General features: G+C 41.2%; 1 protein-coding gene across 4 annotated transcripts in view; it reads right to left on the bottom strand.

Annotated features, from left to right (window-relative positions):
• slc10a7 (solute carrier family 10 member 7) overlaps positions 1 to 19,841 on the bottom strand; it is a 121,044-nt gene that overhangs the window by 34,595 nt on the left and 66,608 nt on the right. For 3 of the 4 annotated variants that reach the window (XR_013547707.1, XM_078406143.1, XM_078406153.1), the window contains 2 exons: positions 2,844 to 2,879; positions 219 to 302 (listed from right to left, as the gene is read on the bottom strand). Coding sequence is in view for 2 of the 4 variants with exons in the window: in XM_078406143.1 (XP_078262269.1) it covers positions 219 to 302; positions 2,844 to 2,879 (120 nt within the window). In the remaining 2 variants the exon portion in view is untranslated. Of the gene's footprint in view, positions 1 to 218; positions 303 to 2,843; positions 2,880 to 19,841 lie in introns of those variants that run through there. The other variant, XR_013547708.1, reaches the window with a different exon arrangement.

Genomic DNA, 19,841 nt, shown 5'->3' with positions numbered 1-19,841 from the left:
ATGGGATGTTTGATTTCCTCAAGCTGAAATTGGTTTAGAACATATTTATTAAAATCTAGAAAAAATGAGGTAAACCTTTACTTAAACCAGTAACTTTATTTCTGCTTGATTTGTTGCACAACACATCTCTACATTCACATTTCAGATTTGGAGAAACAACATCATTACTAGAGAAGCTGCCACACAGGGAAAACAAATATACCTGTAATTGTGCTTACCTGCCCTATAAAGAGTGGAACTACAACAGTCATGAACAGCTGAGAGAAAATGGAAGAAAATGGCACTGCAGATGAAGATCCCAGCTGCACAATCAAAAAATAAAAAAATCACAAAAAATGAAAATAAAAACTATACATGCAAACAATCAAAACACACTATCCTCAATTTGTACACCCACCTATCTAGTAATTACGTAAAGATCAGAAAAAAAAGAAACTCACTACCTTCTTTATGAAGTAGATTCTTTAAGAGCCATGGCGCCATTAGTATAAACACATGCATTCAAACATAAAATTACACACAAATATATTTTACAAACTAGAGTAATTAATAAGGAGAGTATATGTGCTGTATAACAATTCTTATAAAATGACAAATTACTGCATCAACATATTTAATTTCAGCATCTAAATTTTTATCATTTGACACTCTGGTTACTCTTGAATTTCAGAGCGAAGTATTTTACATTACCCGTATTTTGTTTATATATCAAAAATGGAAATCGGCATGCAAGAAATTAAGCTAATTTCTTTTTGATTTACCAGGTTTTGTACATTTAATAGGTGGCAACTAAATAACTTCAGTATATTACACTTGCATACATTCTAGGTGTACACAAGGAATTGCAAATACTGGTTTACAAAAAAAGGCACAAATGCTGGAGTAACTAACTCACTGGGTCAGGCAACATCTCTGGAGAACATGAACATGGAAAGGTGATGTTTTGGGTCGGGAGGCTATAGACTGATTGTAGTGGGGGGCGGGGGGGGTGGGGAGGGGAGAAAGCTGGAGGAGTGTTGGGGGAGGGACAAAGCCTAGCACGTGATAGATGGATAGAGGTGAGGGGGATTTGATTGCCAGAAGGGTAGACAAAGATCTGAGGTGAAAAGAAGACAAAAGGTTGTGAAATAAGTAGAATGAGGAGCAACATGTGAAACCAGAGGAAGGGATGTAGGTGGATGGGCAAGGAAGGGAGCTGATGGAAAGATAGCGGGAGAAATGGGTGTGTTTCAGGCTGGGGCACAGGAAAGGGGGGGACTTGATTTTGTTCAGAGTAAAATAAAGAAATGACCGTTTACTGGTGGTTTCTTTGCAGTCCAGACGTTTGACTGAACACACGTCGACCATGTTCTTTCCATACAAGTCCTTACACAGCAGGACATTGTTCCATATGCAATGTTACTTTTAGAGGAGCACAGGAAATTACGTTCATCAGCAACAAACCACTACGGAGTTTGCACAACAATGATTGCTCTACATATTTTTGTTTTTACTCCGACATAGTCTGGTTTACTTAGAATAATTGATGATTTATTGTATTGTTTTTTTGTTGTTGTTACTGCATTTAATGTACCTGGAAAACTGCAGTAAGAATTTCATTGTTAGTTTAGTTATGATACATATGACAAATAACTTTTGATAAATCATGTTTCAAGTATTTCATCGGAGGAGGGGCGTGTTGGAGACAGCTTTTCTTACTCTGCTTGGCAACCATACATTTCCAGAGGTTTGCACCCTTTCAGGCCCTATGACTGAAGGCACCCAAGAACCATCAAGACCTGGTCATTTCCTGCCTGTCAGGTCTTACTCAAAAGAGAAGTTAATATCAGTCAGCTGTGTTAGTTAGCATAGCCTAATTTGTTCCTTTTTTTCCCCAACTAACTTTCCTGATTTTTCACAAACCTTATATATTCCTCGAGCAATAGAGATAACATCACCACAATCTATTTATTTTATCAAGTCTTTCATTAAGTCTTTTCTTAACTAATGAAAGTTAAGAAATTACAGTTCTCATAGCTCCTAATCATTTGTCATTATTTACAATTGTCCAGTCTTGGCAGCATCCTGACAAATCTACAATCCATTTGCACCAGTGCTAAGTTATGCCTTCCCCTCCTCCCTCTCTCCCCAACCTCATAAAAGGGCCAAATGGTTGTAATTTAACCTTTATTTTGCATGGTCTACAAAATCCTCTGCTTTGATAGTCACACCATCTGAATATAAATTCCAAAATCTTCCCTTTTCAACAGTTAAAAAAAATCTTTGTCCTTTTTTTTCAGAATTTGTTCTTTCAACACTGAGAAATTTAGCACTTAAAATACATTCAAAAGAGCAGGTGCAAATCCTTGAACGTATTCCACTGTTCTCAACCCTTGATAAATTGGAATTTAGTTGCAAGATGTATTAGCTTTTATAATTAGCACAATAAAAGTTATTAGTATAATTAATTTTGCTTTTATTAAGGCTAACCAAAAAGATTTTATGATAGTGAATGGCTGATAAGAAATAACTGGAAAATGCAGATCTCACATATTTTATATGATGAACAAAACATTTTGTTTAGCATTTGTAGTTGAGAATTTTTTAAATATAAACTTTTTAATTAGCATATTTTATATATTATGATATTTTCAACTACTTTATTTAATTTAAATACAAAGTAATAAAAATCAAATAAAGATTATGTAAACAAACTATAGGAACAGCAAGAAAAAAAGATGTGAGCTCTGCTCCAGACCAAGTACTTACACTGCTTAGACAAAAAATAGTATTACCTTGTGGGCATTACAGTTTCATCGTACATTTTTGGAACATTGCAAATATATGAAATGGTAGGTACTCACAAACAACAGTAGTAATAATGGTGTGATGATAATCCCCTGAAAGAAAAAGTATTACATTGTTAGCTGCTCCTCAAAGGAAAAAAAAGTTAATTTAACTTTTTGAGTGGTGTTCTTCAAAGAAAATTAAGCAGTTGTATAACCTTGCTGTATCTTTCAAATCCCAACTCAAAGATGCTGAAGCAGCTGCCAATTAAGGGGCCACATGACCCAAATCAGTTGAAAACAGGAGTTGCTAAAGGAATTCAGTGAGTGACAATAGACAATGGGCAACATCTGCGAAGGGAAATGGACATTCGACGTTTCAGATTGAGACCCTTCAGTCTAGCTCAATCCATTCACTATTCAATTTCCTCTACAAATTCTGCCTGATGCGCAGAGTTCCTTGAGCTGTTCTCCTTTTCTTGCTACACAATGTGCAGTCTCTTGTGCATCCTGGACCCAAATCAGTTACTACTCTGGAATTCTGTTTCACCAGACCAACATCAATAAATACATGGGAAAGAGTCCATTGATAATTATTTAAACAGTACTGTTTCTGATGTAGAATATCAAATAATGACAAGCAAATTATAGGTCTGTGGGGCATAGTGGAGTGATAATAAAGGAGAAAGATAAGTTATTCAGAGGCGATGAAGAAGGATAGAGGTCTTCTAGTCAGTGCAAAAGGAAAATAAATATGGAAATAGTTTTAAAAACACAATAAGGGAAAGGAAAAGAAAAGATGAGAGAAGAAAGCGTTCACTTTACATCTGACCTGCGTAGAACATGTCCCCACTTGTCTGTTCCATTGTGTATATCTCTCATTGCAAGAAATATTACCAACATCTTTTTTTAAAACACCTTTCATTTTCTGCAGGTTATATTGGGTTGGTGAATATAAGCATATGGGAATATTGATATCTTTAGATTCACATTCAAACACTGCCAACACTTGCCTCTGCATGCATCAGTATTATTCACCATATAACAACTACTTTACAGAAACCTTAGCTGAATATCAGAAACCAAAATATTTAAGTATTTAAAATATTTAACCAAAACCGATTCTGCTCTGCGAAAGCTGCCTCAGAGAAAGAGGAAGCCTTCCTCTACATAACAATTATCTCTGATAAATTTGGCGAGATTCTGGGGTGGAGGGGGAGGGAAGATGTTAAGGGGGGAAAAAGTCACAAATCAGTTGAAGGGAAAATACAGAGAAAGGGTGAAGTGAGACAACAGAAAGATTTTAAAGCAATTATGAATATTTTAAATTTGAGAGTCTCTATAGATCATCAAGCACAGAGATGAGGTGCAGATGCAAGTTAGGGCGTATATGCAAATCATACTTCATGATACCAGGAGTTCCATAATTTCGTATAGATATTAAATTAAAAATAACTCAGCAGATAAGATTTTTAAGCTGACAAAAATGCATCACATCCCTATCTTGATAATTAATAATTTTGCACTAATGGTTGAACTATTCAATGCTACAGAGACATTTTCATGTACAAAGACAAAGAATGCACCGTCGTTAATTTTTCATTTCAGTCAGCCTAATTCAAACTGGCAATAAGAAATACGAGCAAAACAGTAAGCTCACTCTCAAATGAAGCAAAAGCATTATTTTAGTTAGGTGATTAGTAAAACACACATTCTACAATTAAAATCAATTTATTAAGTGAGGTTGGCAATATGACTCTTTGAAACTGAGTTCTCCCACTAGTCTTCCTGTCTCCGACTATATCCCATCTTTGTCCCGTCCCCTCCCCTGACATCAGTCTGAAGAAGGGTCTCGACCCGAAACGTCACCCATTCCTTCTCTCCCGAGATGCTGCCTGACCTGCTGAGTTGCTCCAGCTTTTTGTGTCTACCTTTGAAACTGAGTTCAGAATAAGAGAAAAATAGTGTGTGAATGATACACAGCATATTAATGTGAACCTGTCATCAGCTTGTGGCAAGGAAGAGATGCCTATGAATTGTGAAGTCACAATTTACTCAATTAGCTCAATAATTTTCATGAAGTTTTTTCATTTACACATTAATTGCTCACAGAAAGTTAAATGTCTAAAATGACTGCTTACTTAGCCTTTAAGTGGCCTGCCAGTTATTATTCACTAGCAATCAACTGCCTTCTCAGAAACCATACAATTGTTATATTCCTTCAGATTGAAAATTGTTCTTGGAGGTTTTTTAACATGTAAGACTTCATTTTTTTCTTGTATTACCATTTTTTTCTCGCTCTCCTTTCACTCTTCTCCCTAATCATAACTTATCCTATACATTTCTCTTTCAGTATTGATTTCTTATTGGATTCAACCACTTCAAACCACCATACTTTGTCCTTTTGTGTAGGAAAATAACTGCAGATGCTGGTACAAATCGAAGATATCACAAAAAGCTGGAGTAACTCAGCGGGTCAGGCAGCATCCGCTGAGTTACTCCAGCTTTTTGTGATACCATACTTTATCCTTTCTATTATCTCTCAACCTTCTCATCTTATTGTTTATGAAGATATATTCTCCCATTGTTCTCCAAGATGCTTGGTGTTTCCCTGAAAAAACCTGTTATCAGCCAATATTTCATATAATGTTATAGGCAGAAAAACATCCGTAAAACTGTACATGCACAAGGCGAATTTTCCTCTACCATCAGACACTGTGCCATTATTAATCTGTGAATTTCAAGTGCGGATGCAGTTTGATGTTTATTTGATAAAGTGACTAATATCAATAATTTGATTTTATTTCATGCACCTATTAGGCATTCCATGTACATGTTAATATGGCCTTTGCATTGGCCACAATTTGTTAATGTTTAGTGACAATGTATACCACCTAGGTTTGAAATACATGGTGCAGATGTTCTTCAGAATTTGCTCCACTATAGTAGCCTTGACGTTTGTGCAAAAGAAAGAGAAAAGTATATTTTCCCTATATAAATAAAATATTGATTTTTCATTTGTTAGATTTAGAAAATACTCTTAAATTCAACGTATACTCTTAAATACTCTTAAATTCTTTTTCCACTTGGACCACATGTTACACTCCTTGCTTGAAACATCTATTCTCACGCTTTCTCTGCACCCCATATCTATCATCCACAATTATACTTTGCTTGCAATTTGCAAATTTCTAGCTGCATGAAAGCTAAGAAAATTTGCCAATGCCTACGATAACGTTGGCCTGACAATTAGCACAAACAAAACAGAAACTACGCACCAACCTGCACCAAACTGAATCAAACATCCTTTGCATCGTCAGAGGGTTTCAGGAGTGGACAAATTCACATACCTTGGCAGCACTCTCTCAAAATTAGTCAACATTGATGGCAAAAGCCAGACCATACAATAGCCAGTTTATCTTTGGAAGCCTAAGAATTGAAGTGTGGGAATGAAAATGAATCAGCCTAAAAAGCAAGTTCAGGGTATATTACACTGTTGTCATACTCACCTCGCTCAGTGTTTATGAGACATGAACAGTATACAGGAGATATGTCAGTCTGCTTAACCACTTGCTCATGATTAATCTATGTAGAAAACTTCATATCAAGTGGCAAGGCAAGATTCCAGACACATACATTCTGTCCCAGACAAACTTCATTTGCAACAAAACGTCACAGATTTGGTCATGTCAGAAGAATGTTTGGTGACAGAAGACCAAAGTAGCTACTTTTATGTTGAACAATGCAAACAATCATGCATTGGACAAAAACGTGATTCAGAGTATTTTAGAAAATCCCTGAAGAGTTTCAACATTGGGGCGGCCCAGTGACGCATCTGGTAAAGTTGCTGCCTCGCAGCGCTAAAAACTCATGTTCAATATTGACAGGGTGCTGCCTGTGTGAAATTTACACGTTCTCCTTGTGACCGCATTGGGTTTACTCCGGGAGATTTGGTTTCCTTCCATATCCCAAACACATGCAGGTTTGTATGTTAATTGGACTCTTAATTGCCCCGAGAGTATGGGGAGTGATCGATGGTTGGTGTGGACCTGGTTGGCTGAAGGGTCTGTTTCCATGCTGTATCCATGCTTGTATCTTTCAAACTTTCAATCCAAAGGGTACACACCACTGGGATACAAGCATTGGATTGTCCTTTTTGGTGAATCTGCATAAAAATCGGGGTTCACTCATCACCTCAGGTGATGAGGAAGCTTGAATGAAGAAGCAAAGAGGTAAAGCAAATCTCAAAAGTCAAGAATCTCTGATGCTACAGCATTTGCCATCTGTGTGGAATGCTTTCAAGTCCAGATTGGTCTAATCAGCCATCTTTTTGCACATCACAACACTAGATTAGATGTCATGTCTTACTCAAGAACGAGTGACGAACAGCAACAAAGTTATGCATTGTACAGGAGGGATTTCAATTTGTATTTTCAAAATCTCACTAGAATAACCTTGGAAAAGTTATGAAATAAATTAATTTTGTCTACCTTTGATATTTCCTCTTATCTAGAGCCCAGACAACCAACAATCAAGGTATGTAATGAATAGTGTTTAGTTACCAACTAATTTACTCTGTTTTTTTCATTAAAGTAAGCATTGCAGTCATTCCTGATACTCTTAATCCAAAGAAATGATCATGTGGACAATTTCAATAATAATGTGCAATGTTCACTATTGAATATATTGATGTTCTTGTGGCTGCAGGCATTTAGCCTCACTGGTGCAGTCTCTGCATCCAGTTCATAAAAGGGTATACCACAATACATTGGCACTGAATGAGTGGATGCTGCAATGATGTGAACGGTTGGAAAATTGCTCCCAACAGTGAGAGACCTGGGCAGATGAAGAACAGAGATGAAGATAAATATCACCAGCAATTTGTCCTGGACCATCCACATCGAAGCTATGGCCAAAAAGGCACACCAATGCCTCTACTTCCTTAGAAGGCTTAGGAAGTTTGACATGTCTCCAAAAGACCTCACCAACCTCCATGTTTGAGCGGTAGTGGCGCAGTGGTAGAGTTACTGCCTTACAGTGCCAAGAGACCTGTACTATCTTTGGCTAAATTGTAAATTATCCCCAGTGTGTGTCCGATAGCATATGTGTGTGGGGGTCACTGGTCGGCATCGACTTGGTGGGCCGAAGGGCCTGTTTCCGCACTGTATCCCTCAACTAAACTAAAGTAAACATGCAGGTTTGCAGGTTAATTGGCTTCTGTAAATTGTCCCTTGTGTGTAGGGGTGTACGGGTGATCATTGGTCATCACAACCAATGTCCTGATTGATGAAGGACAGTCTCTCCATGAGTCTGCCTGACACCTGAACCTTAAAGGCAGAAGCTGCAAAAAATGAGAGCTGCATTTAGAGCTGGTCGTGCCACGTTTTCAATCTGCTATGTAGATTCTTTCTTACACCAAGTGCTTTATGAAGCCAGATGCCAGGAAAAGGTTTTCTCTAATGAATGCCTGGAGCCCATTACCTATCTCCCGCTATTCCTGCTGACCAGGATTCACCAACACAGGTTAGTGCAGCCAGGAGTAATGGGCTTGCAACAACAGGGAAGTTAATGCTCCAACACAGTTCTATAACAAGCTTTAAATCACAGTGTAGGTACTGCCTTATCCCAGGGTCACTGCTGCATAACTTAGATCGGCTTTCCTGAGGGTGAACCCATGGAAAGCAACCAGCTCAAGATGGAGTCCACAGGAACTGCGCAGTCCAACTAGCGGAAGTGTTCATGCACATCTTTAATCTCTCCCTAGTCTATTCTGGGTTACCCACCTGCCCCAGGAAGACTACTGTCATCCAAGTGCCAAACAAAAGCAAGATCTCAGCAATGATTGTCCAGTGGCCTTGACATCCACCATCATGAAGTGCTTCAAGAGGCTGGTTCTGGGCCGCATTAAATCCAGTCTACCAAGCATCCTTGATCCATTGTGGTTCGTCTACCGTCACAACAGGCTGATGCCATCTCCCTAATCCTACCCACATCCATGGAACACCCGGATAAGAAAAGTGCAGACTCTGTTCACCGAAAGGCCTGTTTCCACGTTGTATCCCTAAAAGTTTAAGTAAAACTAAAAACTAAAATAAACTAGAAACTAAACTTGTGCAGATGTGCCGTGGAAAGCATGTTGTTGGGATACACCAGAACATGGTTTGGGAACAGCTCCAACCAAGACTGCAAGAAGTTGCAGAGAAGTGGGCGCAGCCCAGACCACCCTGCAAACCAACCTCCCTTCCACTGACTCCATCTACACAAAACCATGCTGGCTCTGCAAGGCTACAAGCATAATCAAGGATGGTCAGCATGGCTTTGTGCGTGGAAAATCCTGACTCACATAGTTCATTGTTATTTAAGTAAATGACCAAGAGTATTGACAAGGGCAGAGTGGTAGACATTGTCTATGTGTAATTCAGCAAGGTCTTTGATGAGGTGCTGCATGATAGACTTGTTTGTAAAGTTAAATCACATGGGATCCAGGGTGAGCTGTTGCTTGGAATCAAAATTAGTTTGCTGAAAGGTGGTGGAATGAGCCAGATGGTGTTAGTGGAACGTTGTTCCAAGAAAAATGTCACATTTTTTGGAAGTATAATAATTAAACAACAGATTTTACTTAAAATTCAAGTAGTTAAAAGGGTCAAAATCTTCAAGTTCTGCATCAGTCAATAATGGCTTTCAGCTGCAAGAGTTCAAACATTTGTAACATGCTCACTCTAGTGGCAAAAACCTGCAACATCAACAATGAAAGCAACTATGTGGTATGTACTTAATTTAATTCTTTAATCTTAACGATAGATCAGATGTTTTGTTGTAGAGAATGACAGCAGCAGCTTGCAGTTTATTTGCCACAGAATGTGCAATTGTTGATGAAATTGGCAAACAGAGAGTTAAGGAGAATTAACTCAGAACACAAGATGTGAAGTGAATACTTCATATTATTTGAACTATGAACATTTTTCAAAGAATGTAATAGAATTTCAGTGACAAATGTCAACTCTATTGGAGTGCTAAGAGTAAAAGGGTAGCTAGGGAAAGAATAGGTCCTCGAAGATTAGCATGACCATCTCTGTGTAGTTGGTCATGAAGAAGATGGGAACTATATTAAATTAATATTTCTCATGTTTTTTTACTGAGGATAAGATCTTGGAAGCTAAGGAATTGAGGTGGAGGAGAGTGCTGCAGAATAGAGAGATCTGAGAGTAGAGGTTCATAGTTCCTGAAAAGCCAGGTGGACTGTGTGGTGAAGGTGGCATTTTGCATGCTTGCCTTCATTGGTTTGGTTGTTGGTGAGGCCACATTTAAGAGTACAATGTGCAGTTATGGTCTAGAAGGATGTCAATATGTTGAAAAGAGTGCAGAAGAGATTCACCAGGATGTCACCTGGGCTTGCAACTTGGCATTGGATTTTGTTACACTACTTGCCCACTAGCACAAGTTACAGTCTGTACCCTGTCAGGGCAGAAGCTCGGCTGGTAGATCGATTTGACTGCCAGGTAGAAATCCTCTCAAAATGAAAAGAAAATCCATGCTGTGAAGTTAAAAACGCCACAGAATGAAAGGAAACCATCCAAAGCTCTGGTCCCTTTACTGTGCGCATGTAATATCACCTGCCAAGAATTCGGAATATGTTTTAATGCTACATTCACTCATTTCACACACAAAATTTTCGAACGGTTTTCCACCATCAGATATATTTCATTCATACATTCCCTCAACAAGAAAATATAGCTCGATGGACTTGCCACTAGATGGCAAAATAGGTCAATTTGTAAGAGGAAGCAGTTCCTCTTTAACTCTTTGCAACTTACTTTAGAGAATTGTCAAAGCTGCAATAGAATGGAAAGTCTGAGGAAATAGTCTCCCTGTTTAAAATTCCCCCTCCATCAACAGTGAGAACATTCTGGTCTAGTATTAAGTTTCTTATTCTCAACTATTTTTACATATAATAATCAATTGCACAGATAAAAGAGGTGTGGGTGCTTATTACAATTGTGAATTTTAATTCCTTAAAAAGTGAACAATGAAACTACTTCAGTCACTTTAATCGAAGGTAGAATCTGTATAAGCTCCGTAAATAGCTAGTTTGAAGCATGCCAAATATTCACTCAGCCGGAAAATTCAATACCGAGTTTGGACGGGTGCATTGTTAACAGGCAGAAGATGAAGACCTATTTTTCAAATTTGTATTGGCCTCATTGTAACAGTATAGGAGGACAGACGGATAGAACAGAGTAAGTGTGGGATGAAGAATTATAGTGGCTGGAAATTCGTAGGTCAAGGCCGCTCCCGAGGATTGCACAGAGCCAATCTGAGTTTGGTTTATCTGATGTAGGGGAGACAATATTGTGAACACCAAATACATATTGGAGAATGTGCAATTGAATTGTTGCTTCATCTAGAAAGACCATTTGTGTCTCTAGATATTGTGAAGAGATGAGTCGAAAGGATAATCATTGCATTTCTTTGCATGGGAAAGTGCCATAGGAAGGAGCACCAGTTTTGGGGAAGGAAGAAGGGAATGACCCCTTTGACATGCTGAAAGGGGATGGGAGAAGAATATGTGGCTGGCAGTGAAATTTTGTTGGAGCTACCAGAAATTGAGAAGGATGGTCCATTGAATGTGAAGGTGAGGACCAGCGGAACTTTGTTCTTGTTCTGTCTCGGAGACAGCTGTCACAAAAAGAAAAATTGTGGTTAATGATTTTGTCCACTTTGGCAGAAAGGGAAGCCATGCCAAAGGGAACCAAAGGGAAGAAGAAAGAAATTTCAGAGGTATCTATGTAGAAAGTCTCATCACTGGAACAAATGCAAAGGATATAGAGGAACTGGGAGAATGGAATGGAGGTGTTACAGGAGGCAGTATGGGAGAAACTAAGATAGCTGTAGAAGTGTGTGGGTTTGCATATCTATAGAGATGGTGACAAAGAGATTCAGAAAAGGGAAAAAATAATTAGAAATGGACTTTGTGAGTGTTATAGCTGGGTGGAAAATGGCAGCAAAGGTAATGACATTTTCAAATTCTAAGTGCAGGGAGCAGCACCAATGTGGTCATTAACGTATAGTAGACAAGTGCATGCTAATTTTATTATTAAGATTTAGTGAATGAAATTTCAATTCATTATAATGCTGACATACATGATTTGCACAATACTATTGCTCCATTCCATGTCAAATGCTAAAAATTTGGTTTTATAATTGGTTAAGATGGAATGTATTTAATCTTCCCCATATCAGCATTCAGTTCTGGAAACAAACTTGCTATGGAATCTGTAAATCAATGAAACTTGGCTTTAGGTGCTTATAAAATGATGCATGATTTATGTGCTATGTTGCAGGATCTTTAATTATTTAACCTAAATCTAACTTCAGGTTATTTACATTAAGATACCACCATTAAGTTAAAATTAGTTCATATTCAAATGCTACAACACACCGGAATGCAGATTAAAATTCTGCCCATCATATCAGCCAGAGACAACAGAGGTTTTAACACGTGCTATAAATACTTATTTCAAGCGAATTTCATGAAATTAGTAATCTGGAGTTCAAGCCCAGTGAGATAGGAACATATTTTATTTCTTAGTTTGACTAGTCACTAATGAACGCACAGATGGAGCAAGGTGAGAGACCGGATATTTGACTAGTTGTTTGGCTACAAAATGAGTGGTAAACAAGTAGTTTCATGGGTACGTTACAGAGTCCTGAATAGGGAGCTGAATTACACAGCTTATCAAATACAAGCAGGTGTGAGACACATTTAATTTTAACATTGGCTTTCCATAAACAAACCATAGGTACCAAATCATCTTGATAGAAGTATATACAATTATGAGAGGCATGACTAGCGTAGACAGCCAGAACCTATTTCCCATGGAGGAAATGTTCAACACTAGAGGGCATAGCTATAAGGTGAGAGGGGGAAGTTTAATGGAGATGTGTGGAGCAAGTTTTTAACACAGAGGATGGTGGGGGCCTGAAACACATTGCTAGAGGTGGTAGTGGAGGTAAAATTTAAAGGAGATGTGCGAGACAAGATTTTTCTGCACAGAGGGTGGAGAATACCTGGAATGTGCTGCTGGGGGTGGTGGTTGCGGATGATAGAATAGTGGCATTTGAGACATTTGGATAGGCACATGGAAATGCAGGGAATATGGATCATGTGCAAGCACATGAGATCAGTTCAGCTCGGCATCAGGATTGGCATAAACATTGTGGGCCAAAGGAACCGTTCCTGTGCTGTATTGTTCTACCTTCTACGTTCACAGCTTCTAGACTCTGCCTGAGAGAAATGGGCTAAATGATTTTTAATGGATTGGAGAATTAGCATGATAGGAATTAAAGATAATCTTTGGTAATATTATAGTCTGGTGGTAATTATTCCATTCACAGAACATGGAGTGTCGTAGCTCTCAGGCATGAGATATACAATCGGCCGATTGAAAAAAGCTCCTGTACTGTGAACACGAAAAAAGCTTCCCTACTTGCTAAGGGAATGAATGAAAACGCCTGCTTCTAGCACAGTAAAATTATGTGATTCTGATGGAATCCAAATTGTTTCCCATGAGTGCATAATTTCCACAGGCTCTAAGTTTGGTGAACAATCCAATAAAATGCCAGTTAAAACTATGTGTTTTTCCCCACATCCTTGGTATTTTTTGCCATAATTAAAAGAATTTTACTATCGTTTTCCAATCCACATTTTAAATGTCTTAATGATAGATAAATCCTCCAAACTACAAAAAGACTTGGACTAGCTTTTTTTTCAAAAGAAGAATTACTTTAATATAAGCACAATTTAATATAACCACAATTCATCAATGGTACCCTGCACTTTTTAATAATGTTTCAATGATCAAGACAGAAAGTTGCAAGTTAGCCCAAATCATTCAAAGTTGATGCCTCAACAACAGCGTGCACTTACCAAGTTATACCATTAAATTCTATTGTCAAAACATTCACTTGCTTGAAGATAAAAAAGAATAAAACAGTCAAAAATAAAGGAAACATAACCATATATCAGCACACCCCAATTATTTTTATAATCCAATTCATCAAATACTACATTGAAGCCCCATTGTTCAAGACAAGTCTATTCAAAGAATTGTGCTTGTATCTCCAAAATTAATCTAGCCCACCATTTCCTCCACCATGATAGGAACCAACTGGACTGACCACCATATAATGCTATCGTTTATATCCATAGACTTGGTTCCAAAAAATGTGTTAATAGGTGCACTGCAACACGCTGAAAAAATATCAGATATGGCCATGTGAATGGTGCACAGAATGGTGTCTGTTTGAGTTTTGAAATGGGTGAAATTGAGTCTGATTTAGCACAAACTAATCATACGTAAAAAGGGAGCCAGTCAGCTCAATTTAAATGTTAAGATATCCACTATGAAGAAAGACAAAGACAGTAAATGCAAGGAAGCACTATCAGCTCCAAGTTCACACATCATTTTGATATTTATAAACATTGGACCACTTAAACATCTTCACTGTCATGATTACAGTGCATCCAAATGTATTCACTTTTGGTATGTAGTCAGAAACAGCAAGGTCAGCACTTCATTGCAAACCTCTATTTGCCCATAAGAAGTTGATAGAATGCTGTGTACTCTGTTTCACAAAGACATGGCTCACCCACAGCTTTCCAGACTCACCCCTCTTAAGTTTTCCCGATCCATTGTATGGGCGATGAATCAAAAGGCTTTCATGTAGGAAGGCTGATTATTAGTCCATCATTACCTTTATTAGTCCAATAATAGGTAATGAAGTGTCAGAGTACAGGAGGGCAGCTGAATGGTGCCAGAACAATAATCTTGCTCTCAACATTAGCAGGACCAAGGAGCTAATTGTTGACTTCAGAAGAGAAAAGTCAGGGATCCACAAACCTATCTTCATCGACAGGAAGGTGTGGAGAGTGTAAACAACTTCAAGATCCCAGGCGTGCATGTTTCTGAAGAACTGTCCTGAGTGCAGATCACAACGAAAGCTAATCAAGCCTCTATTCCTTAGAAGATTGAGGATTTTTCAACAAGTTGAACTTCTAGAGATGATAGAGAGCCTACTGATTGGTTGCGTCACAGCCTAGTTTGATAACTAGGCAACTCAAACTTTTGACAACTCAAATGCCCAGGAATGAAGGAGACTACTGGTCCATCATGGATACTGATCTCCCCATCATCAAAGGAATCTAGAGGAAGTACTGCCTCAAAAAGAAAGCCAATATCATCGACGATGCACACTACCCAGGCCACACTCCTATTTTGCTACTACCTTCGAGAAGAAACTTCAGAGGACTGAAAACCGTGCCCATCAGGTTGAAGAACAGGTTCTTCCCTGCAACTATTAGGCTCTTGAACACTACACAGCACTTACTTCAAAACATAACATAACATAACATAACAACACTTTATTGTCACTCGGCACAACACCGAGCGAAATTTCAGCAGTCACACAAAATACAGCAAAAAGAAAAGAACACAGGACACCCGACCCCAACACAAACATCCATCACAGTGACTCCAAACACCCCCTCACTGTGATGGAGGCAACAAAACTTCCCCTCTCTTCCCCCCGCACCCACGGACAGGCAGCTCGACCCCTACCGAGGCAAACGACACGCACAGCCCCCGCAAGGGGATGGAAGGCCCCCCGGCCGAGCCGCCCCGGGCACCGAAACGTCCCGCGGCCACACCGGGCGATGTTAAGTCCAACGGCCGAGCCGCACCGGGCACTGAAACGTCCCGCGGCCGAACAGCGCTGACGATGTTAAGTCCAGCGGCCAAGCCGCGCCGGGCACTGAAACGTCCCGCGGCCACACCGGGCGATGTTAAGTCCAGCGGCCAAGCCGCACCGGGCATTGAAACGTCCCGCGGCCGAGCCGCACCGGGCACTGAAACGTCCCGCGGCCACACCGGGCACTGAAACGTCCCGCGGCCACACCGGGCGATGTTAAGTCCAGCGGCCGAGCCGCACCGGGCACTGAAACGTCCCGCGGCCGAGCCGCACCGGGCACTGAAACGTCCCGCGGCCGCACCGGGCGATGTTAAGTCCAGCGGCCGAGCCGCACCGGGCACTGAAACGTCCCGCGGCCGAGCTGCGCCGGCAATGTTAAGGCCCGCAGCCGAGCCGCACCGGGCACTGAAACGTCCCGCAGCCGAGCTGCGCCGGCAATGTTAAGGCCCGCAGCCGAGCCGCACCGGGCACTGAAACGTCCCGCAGCCGAGCTGCGCCGGCAATGTTAAGGCCCGCAGCCGAGCCGCGCCCCGGGGAAGAGACCTAATAAAATAAAGGTTTCCCCCCGCCCCACCCCCCCACCCCACCCCACACCCCCACCACACACCCCCACCACACATACACAGCCAAAAACAGAAACAAAAACCATCCCAACACCGACACAAACAAAAAAAAAGAAAAAAAGACAACAGACTGCCAGAGAGCCGCAGCCGTTAGGCGCAGCCAACTCCTCCCAAAACTATGATATTCTATATACTGTGTCTTTGCTTGCACGATGGACTTTGGTCTGCACTATTATGTTTTACCTGGTCTTAAGGTTATTAATTTATTGTATTTTTTACTGTTATATATATATATATTTGAGTGTTATTACATAAATGGGTCTGTTAAACTGCAGCAGGTAAGAATTTAATTGTTCCAATATCAGTACAAAAGACAATTAAATATTCTTGACATTCTTGAGGTAGGCTGAGCCATTGCGTATAAGAATTGGGACATCATGTTGTATCTGCACAAAACATTGGTTAGAGTATTGTGTACAAGTCTGGTTGCCTATCTATAGCAAGGGTGTGTTATCAAAAGATAATGTGCAGAAGAGATTCACCAAGATCTTGCATGGCATGAAGGACTGGTTATAAGGAAAGATCGGGTAGGTTTGGTGTATTCTCATTGGAACTGTAGGAGGCTAAAGCATGAGCTTTTAAAAAGGTTTAGAAAATCATAGATAGGATGGTCAGAATCTTTTTCCCAGGACAGGGAATTCTGGAACTAGAAGGTACTGGCTTAAGATGAGAAGGGAGAATTTTAAAGGAGGCTAGACCAAGTGGACCCGTTGGGCCCATTCCTCGTAGAGGGGGTAGAGGGTAGAGGGAAGGGGAGAGGGTGTCAGTGAGTGAGCCCTGGAACCAAAGCCTCTCCTGTATTGGTGTAGCACCCTGAAGCCTCCACTCAATCCCCCTCTCCTCCCCCCATTGACCCACTCCACCCCCCCTAATCCACCCCCACTTGCACCTCCTCTGCCCCCAACCCCACTCCCCCCAGCCCTGCCTCCACCCCCCTTCCCCCCTCCCCACACCTATTCCCCCCTCCCCCTCCCCTCACCCCCACCTCCCTCCCCTCCCCCACCCCCACTCTCCCGGCCCGCACCCCACTCTCCCCCCCACCCCAATCTTCCTCCCCACCCCCACTCTTCCCTCCTCCCCACCCCACCCTGCCCTCCTCCCCACCCCCATTCCCTCCCCTGCCCTCCTCCCCCCCCACCCCACCCTGCCCTCCTCCCAAGCCCTACTCTTCCTCCTACCCCCACTCCTTCCCTACCCTCCCCCTCCTCCCCAGGCCTACACTCCCTCCCACCCCTACCCTCTCCTCCCCAGGCCTACTCTCCCTCCCACCCCCACCCTCTCCTCCCCTACCCTCCCCCTCCACCCCCCACTCTCACTCTCGCCCACCCCCCTTTTCCTCCCCACCCCCCCTTCTCCCAGCCCACCTCTCTCCTCCCCACCCCCACTCTCTCCTCCCCCACCCCCTCCACCCCACTCTCCCTGCCCCCACCCCCACTGTCCCCTTCCCCACACCCCTCCTCCTCCTCCTCACCGCCACTCTCCCCATCCCCACTCTTCCCTCCTCCCCACCCTAGCCTGCCCTTCTCCCCATCCCCACTCTTCCCTCCTCCTCACCCCAGCCTGCCCTTCTCCCCAGCTCCACTCTCCCCCCCACCCCCATTCTCCCCACCCCCCTTTTCCCCCTCACTCCCACTCTCTCCTCCTCCACCCCCTCCTTCCCCACTCTCTCCTCTCCCCTCCGGAGAGGGGAGGAATGATTAAGGTGGCGCTAAAATTGTGGCGCTATGGTTGACCGTTTTGGCTGCAGGTCCACATGTCCACAACTAAATTTCAAAATCTCAGAGAGATATAGATACATACAAATATATATATATATACAAGATCTGAGTTTTAGTAGTGTGTATATATATATATAGATAGATCTGAGGGGTAGGCTTTTCACAGAGAGGGTGAATATTTGGAATGAGCTGCCACTGAAGTTGATAGCGAGAGGTACAATTGATATGTTTAAAAGGTGTTTGGACATATAATTAGATAGGAAAGGCACAGAGGGATATGACACTAATGCAGGCTAATAGGATTTGTGTAAATAGGCATTGTGGTTGGAACGTTTGAGGCTAGGCTAAAAGCGCCTGTTTCTATGCTATATTATTCCATGATTCTATAACAATCTTTGTGAGCATGTCAAGCTTTATTTGTGTATTGCTCCACTGAGTGGGGATTCTCATATCTGTGGGAGATAAGCTCCTTTATGAGGGTTTTTCTTTTAATTATTGCTGTAAAATATATGATCCCAGGATTGAAAATCAAAAAAATCAACTTGAGTCTCTTTACAGGTGACTACAGAGGGCAATGCTTATTAAAGTCAGAATCATGGTCATAAATTTGTACAATACTAAAACAGGCCCTTGGGCCTGCATTTCACTCGTGGCCATCAATTATCTACCCACACTAATTCCATTTTCTAGCACTGGCCATGACTTTCATGCCACGACTTTCAAAGTGCTCCCCAAAATACTTCTTAAATGTTAGATGAGTACCTACCTCATCTAGCAAGGAAGTGCATTCCAGATTTAAATCCCTCTCTGGGTGGAAAAAAATCAAATACTCTCTCTGGTAGTTAAATTTACACTACTTGAATGTGAATTGAACTGAACAGCGTTTAATGTAAAAAGGAAAGTGCTAGAGGAACTCAGTGGGTCAGATAACGTCTGTGGAGGGAATGGACAGGTGATGTTTTGGGTCAGGACCCTTCTTCAGACGGATTATAGTAGTGGGGTGAAAGCTGTAAAAGAGAGACGGGGGCAAGACAAAGCCTGGCAAGTGATAGGTGGATCCGGGTAAGGGGGGTTTGATTGCCAGATAGATGGAGTAAGTAACAAAGGCTGGAGATGAAAAGGAGACAAAGGATGTCAGATGAGGAGAGGAATGAAATGTAAAACCAGAGGATGGGATATAGTTGGAATGAGACGGGGGGGTAGGGGAAATGAGGGACGGAGTTGGGAGATGAATGTACAAAGAAAGGGAAAAGACCAGGGTGACTAGAGGAGATCGTGGGATAAATAGGTGCATGCTGGTGTGTGGGGTGGGGTGTTGGGCGAGACTTGCAGGAAAGAGAGAGGGTGCAGCTAAAATTTTAGAATTCAATGTTCATACAGCAGGGTTGTATGCTACCAAGTAGATGCTGTTCCTCGAGCTTGGATGTGGCGTCACCGTGGTAATGGAAAAGGCCAAGAACAAAAAGGTCAGTATGTTAAGAGGAAGGGGAGTTAAAATGGTTAACAATCAGGAGATTCAGCATGCCTTGGATGCACAGTGCAAAATAGTCACCAGGTGAATGTTAGGTCCTGCTGATGTAAAAAAGGCTACATCAGGAAAACCAAATACAATCGGTGAGATTTAATGAGGTGTATGTGCAGGTTCACCACTTTATTATGTATTTCCAGGCATGGAACAATTTCAAATCCATTACTTTATACATAACTGAGGGAAAACTATTGGTTTTAAAGTTGTCTGTGACCAATTTGATCCTCTTTTTGAATATGTTGTCCTATTCACAATGTAATGGCACCATGCCTATATTTTGTTCAAGAAAATTAGTATAATTTATGATGTATAACATCAGTTATATAATAAACCGTTATATTATAAATAAATATGCCATCTTATCCATGATTTTGAGTATGCGATTAAATGGCTTTATGAATTTCCTAAAATTATGATTTATTTACTGTATTTTCTCGACAGCATTAAACAGGGATTTGCA

The sequence above is a fragment of the Rhinoraja longicauda genome, chromosome 1, assembly GCF_053455715.1.
Source record: "Rhinoraja longicauda isolate Sanriku21f chromosome 1, sRhiLon1.1, whole genome shotgun sequence".
Classification (NCBI taxonomy): Eukaryota; Metazoa; Chordata; class Chondrichthyes; order Rajiformes; family Arhynchobatidae; genus Rhinoraja; species Rhinoraja longicauda.
This window is presented reverse-complemented; position numbering and strand designations above follow the sequence as displayed.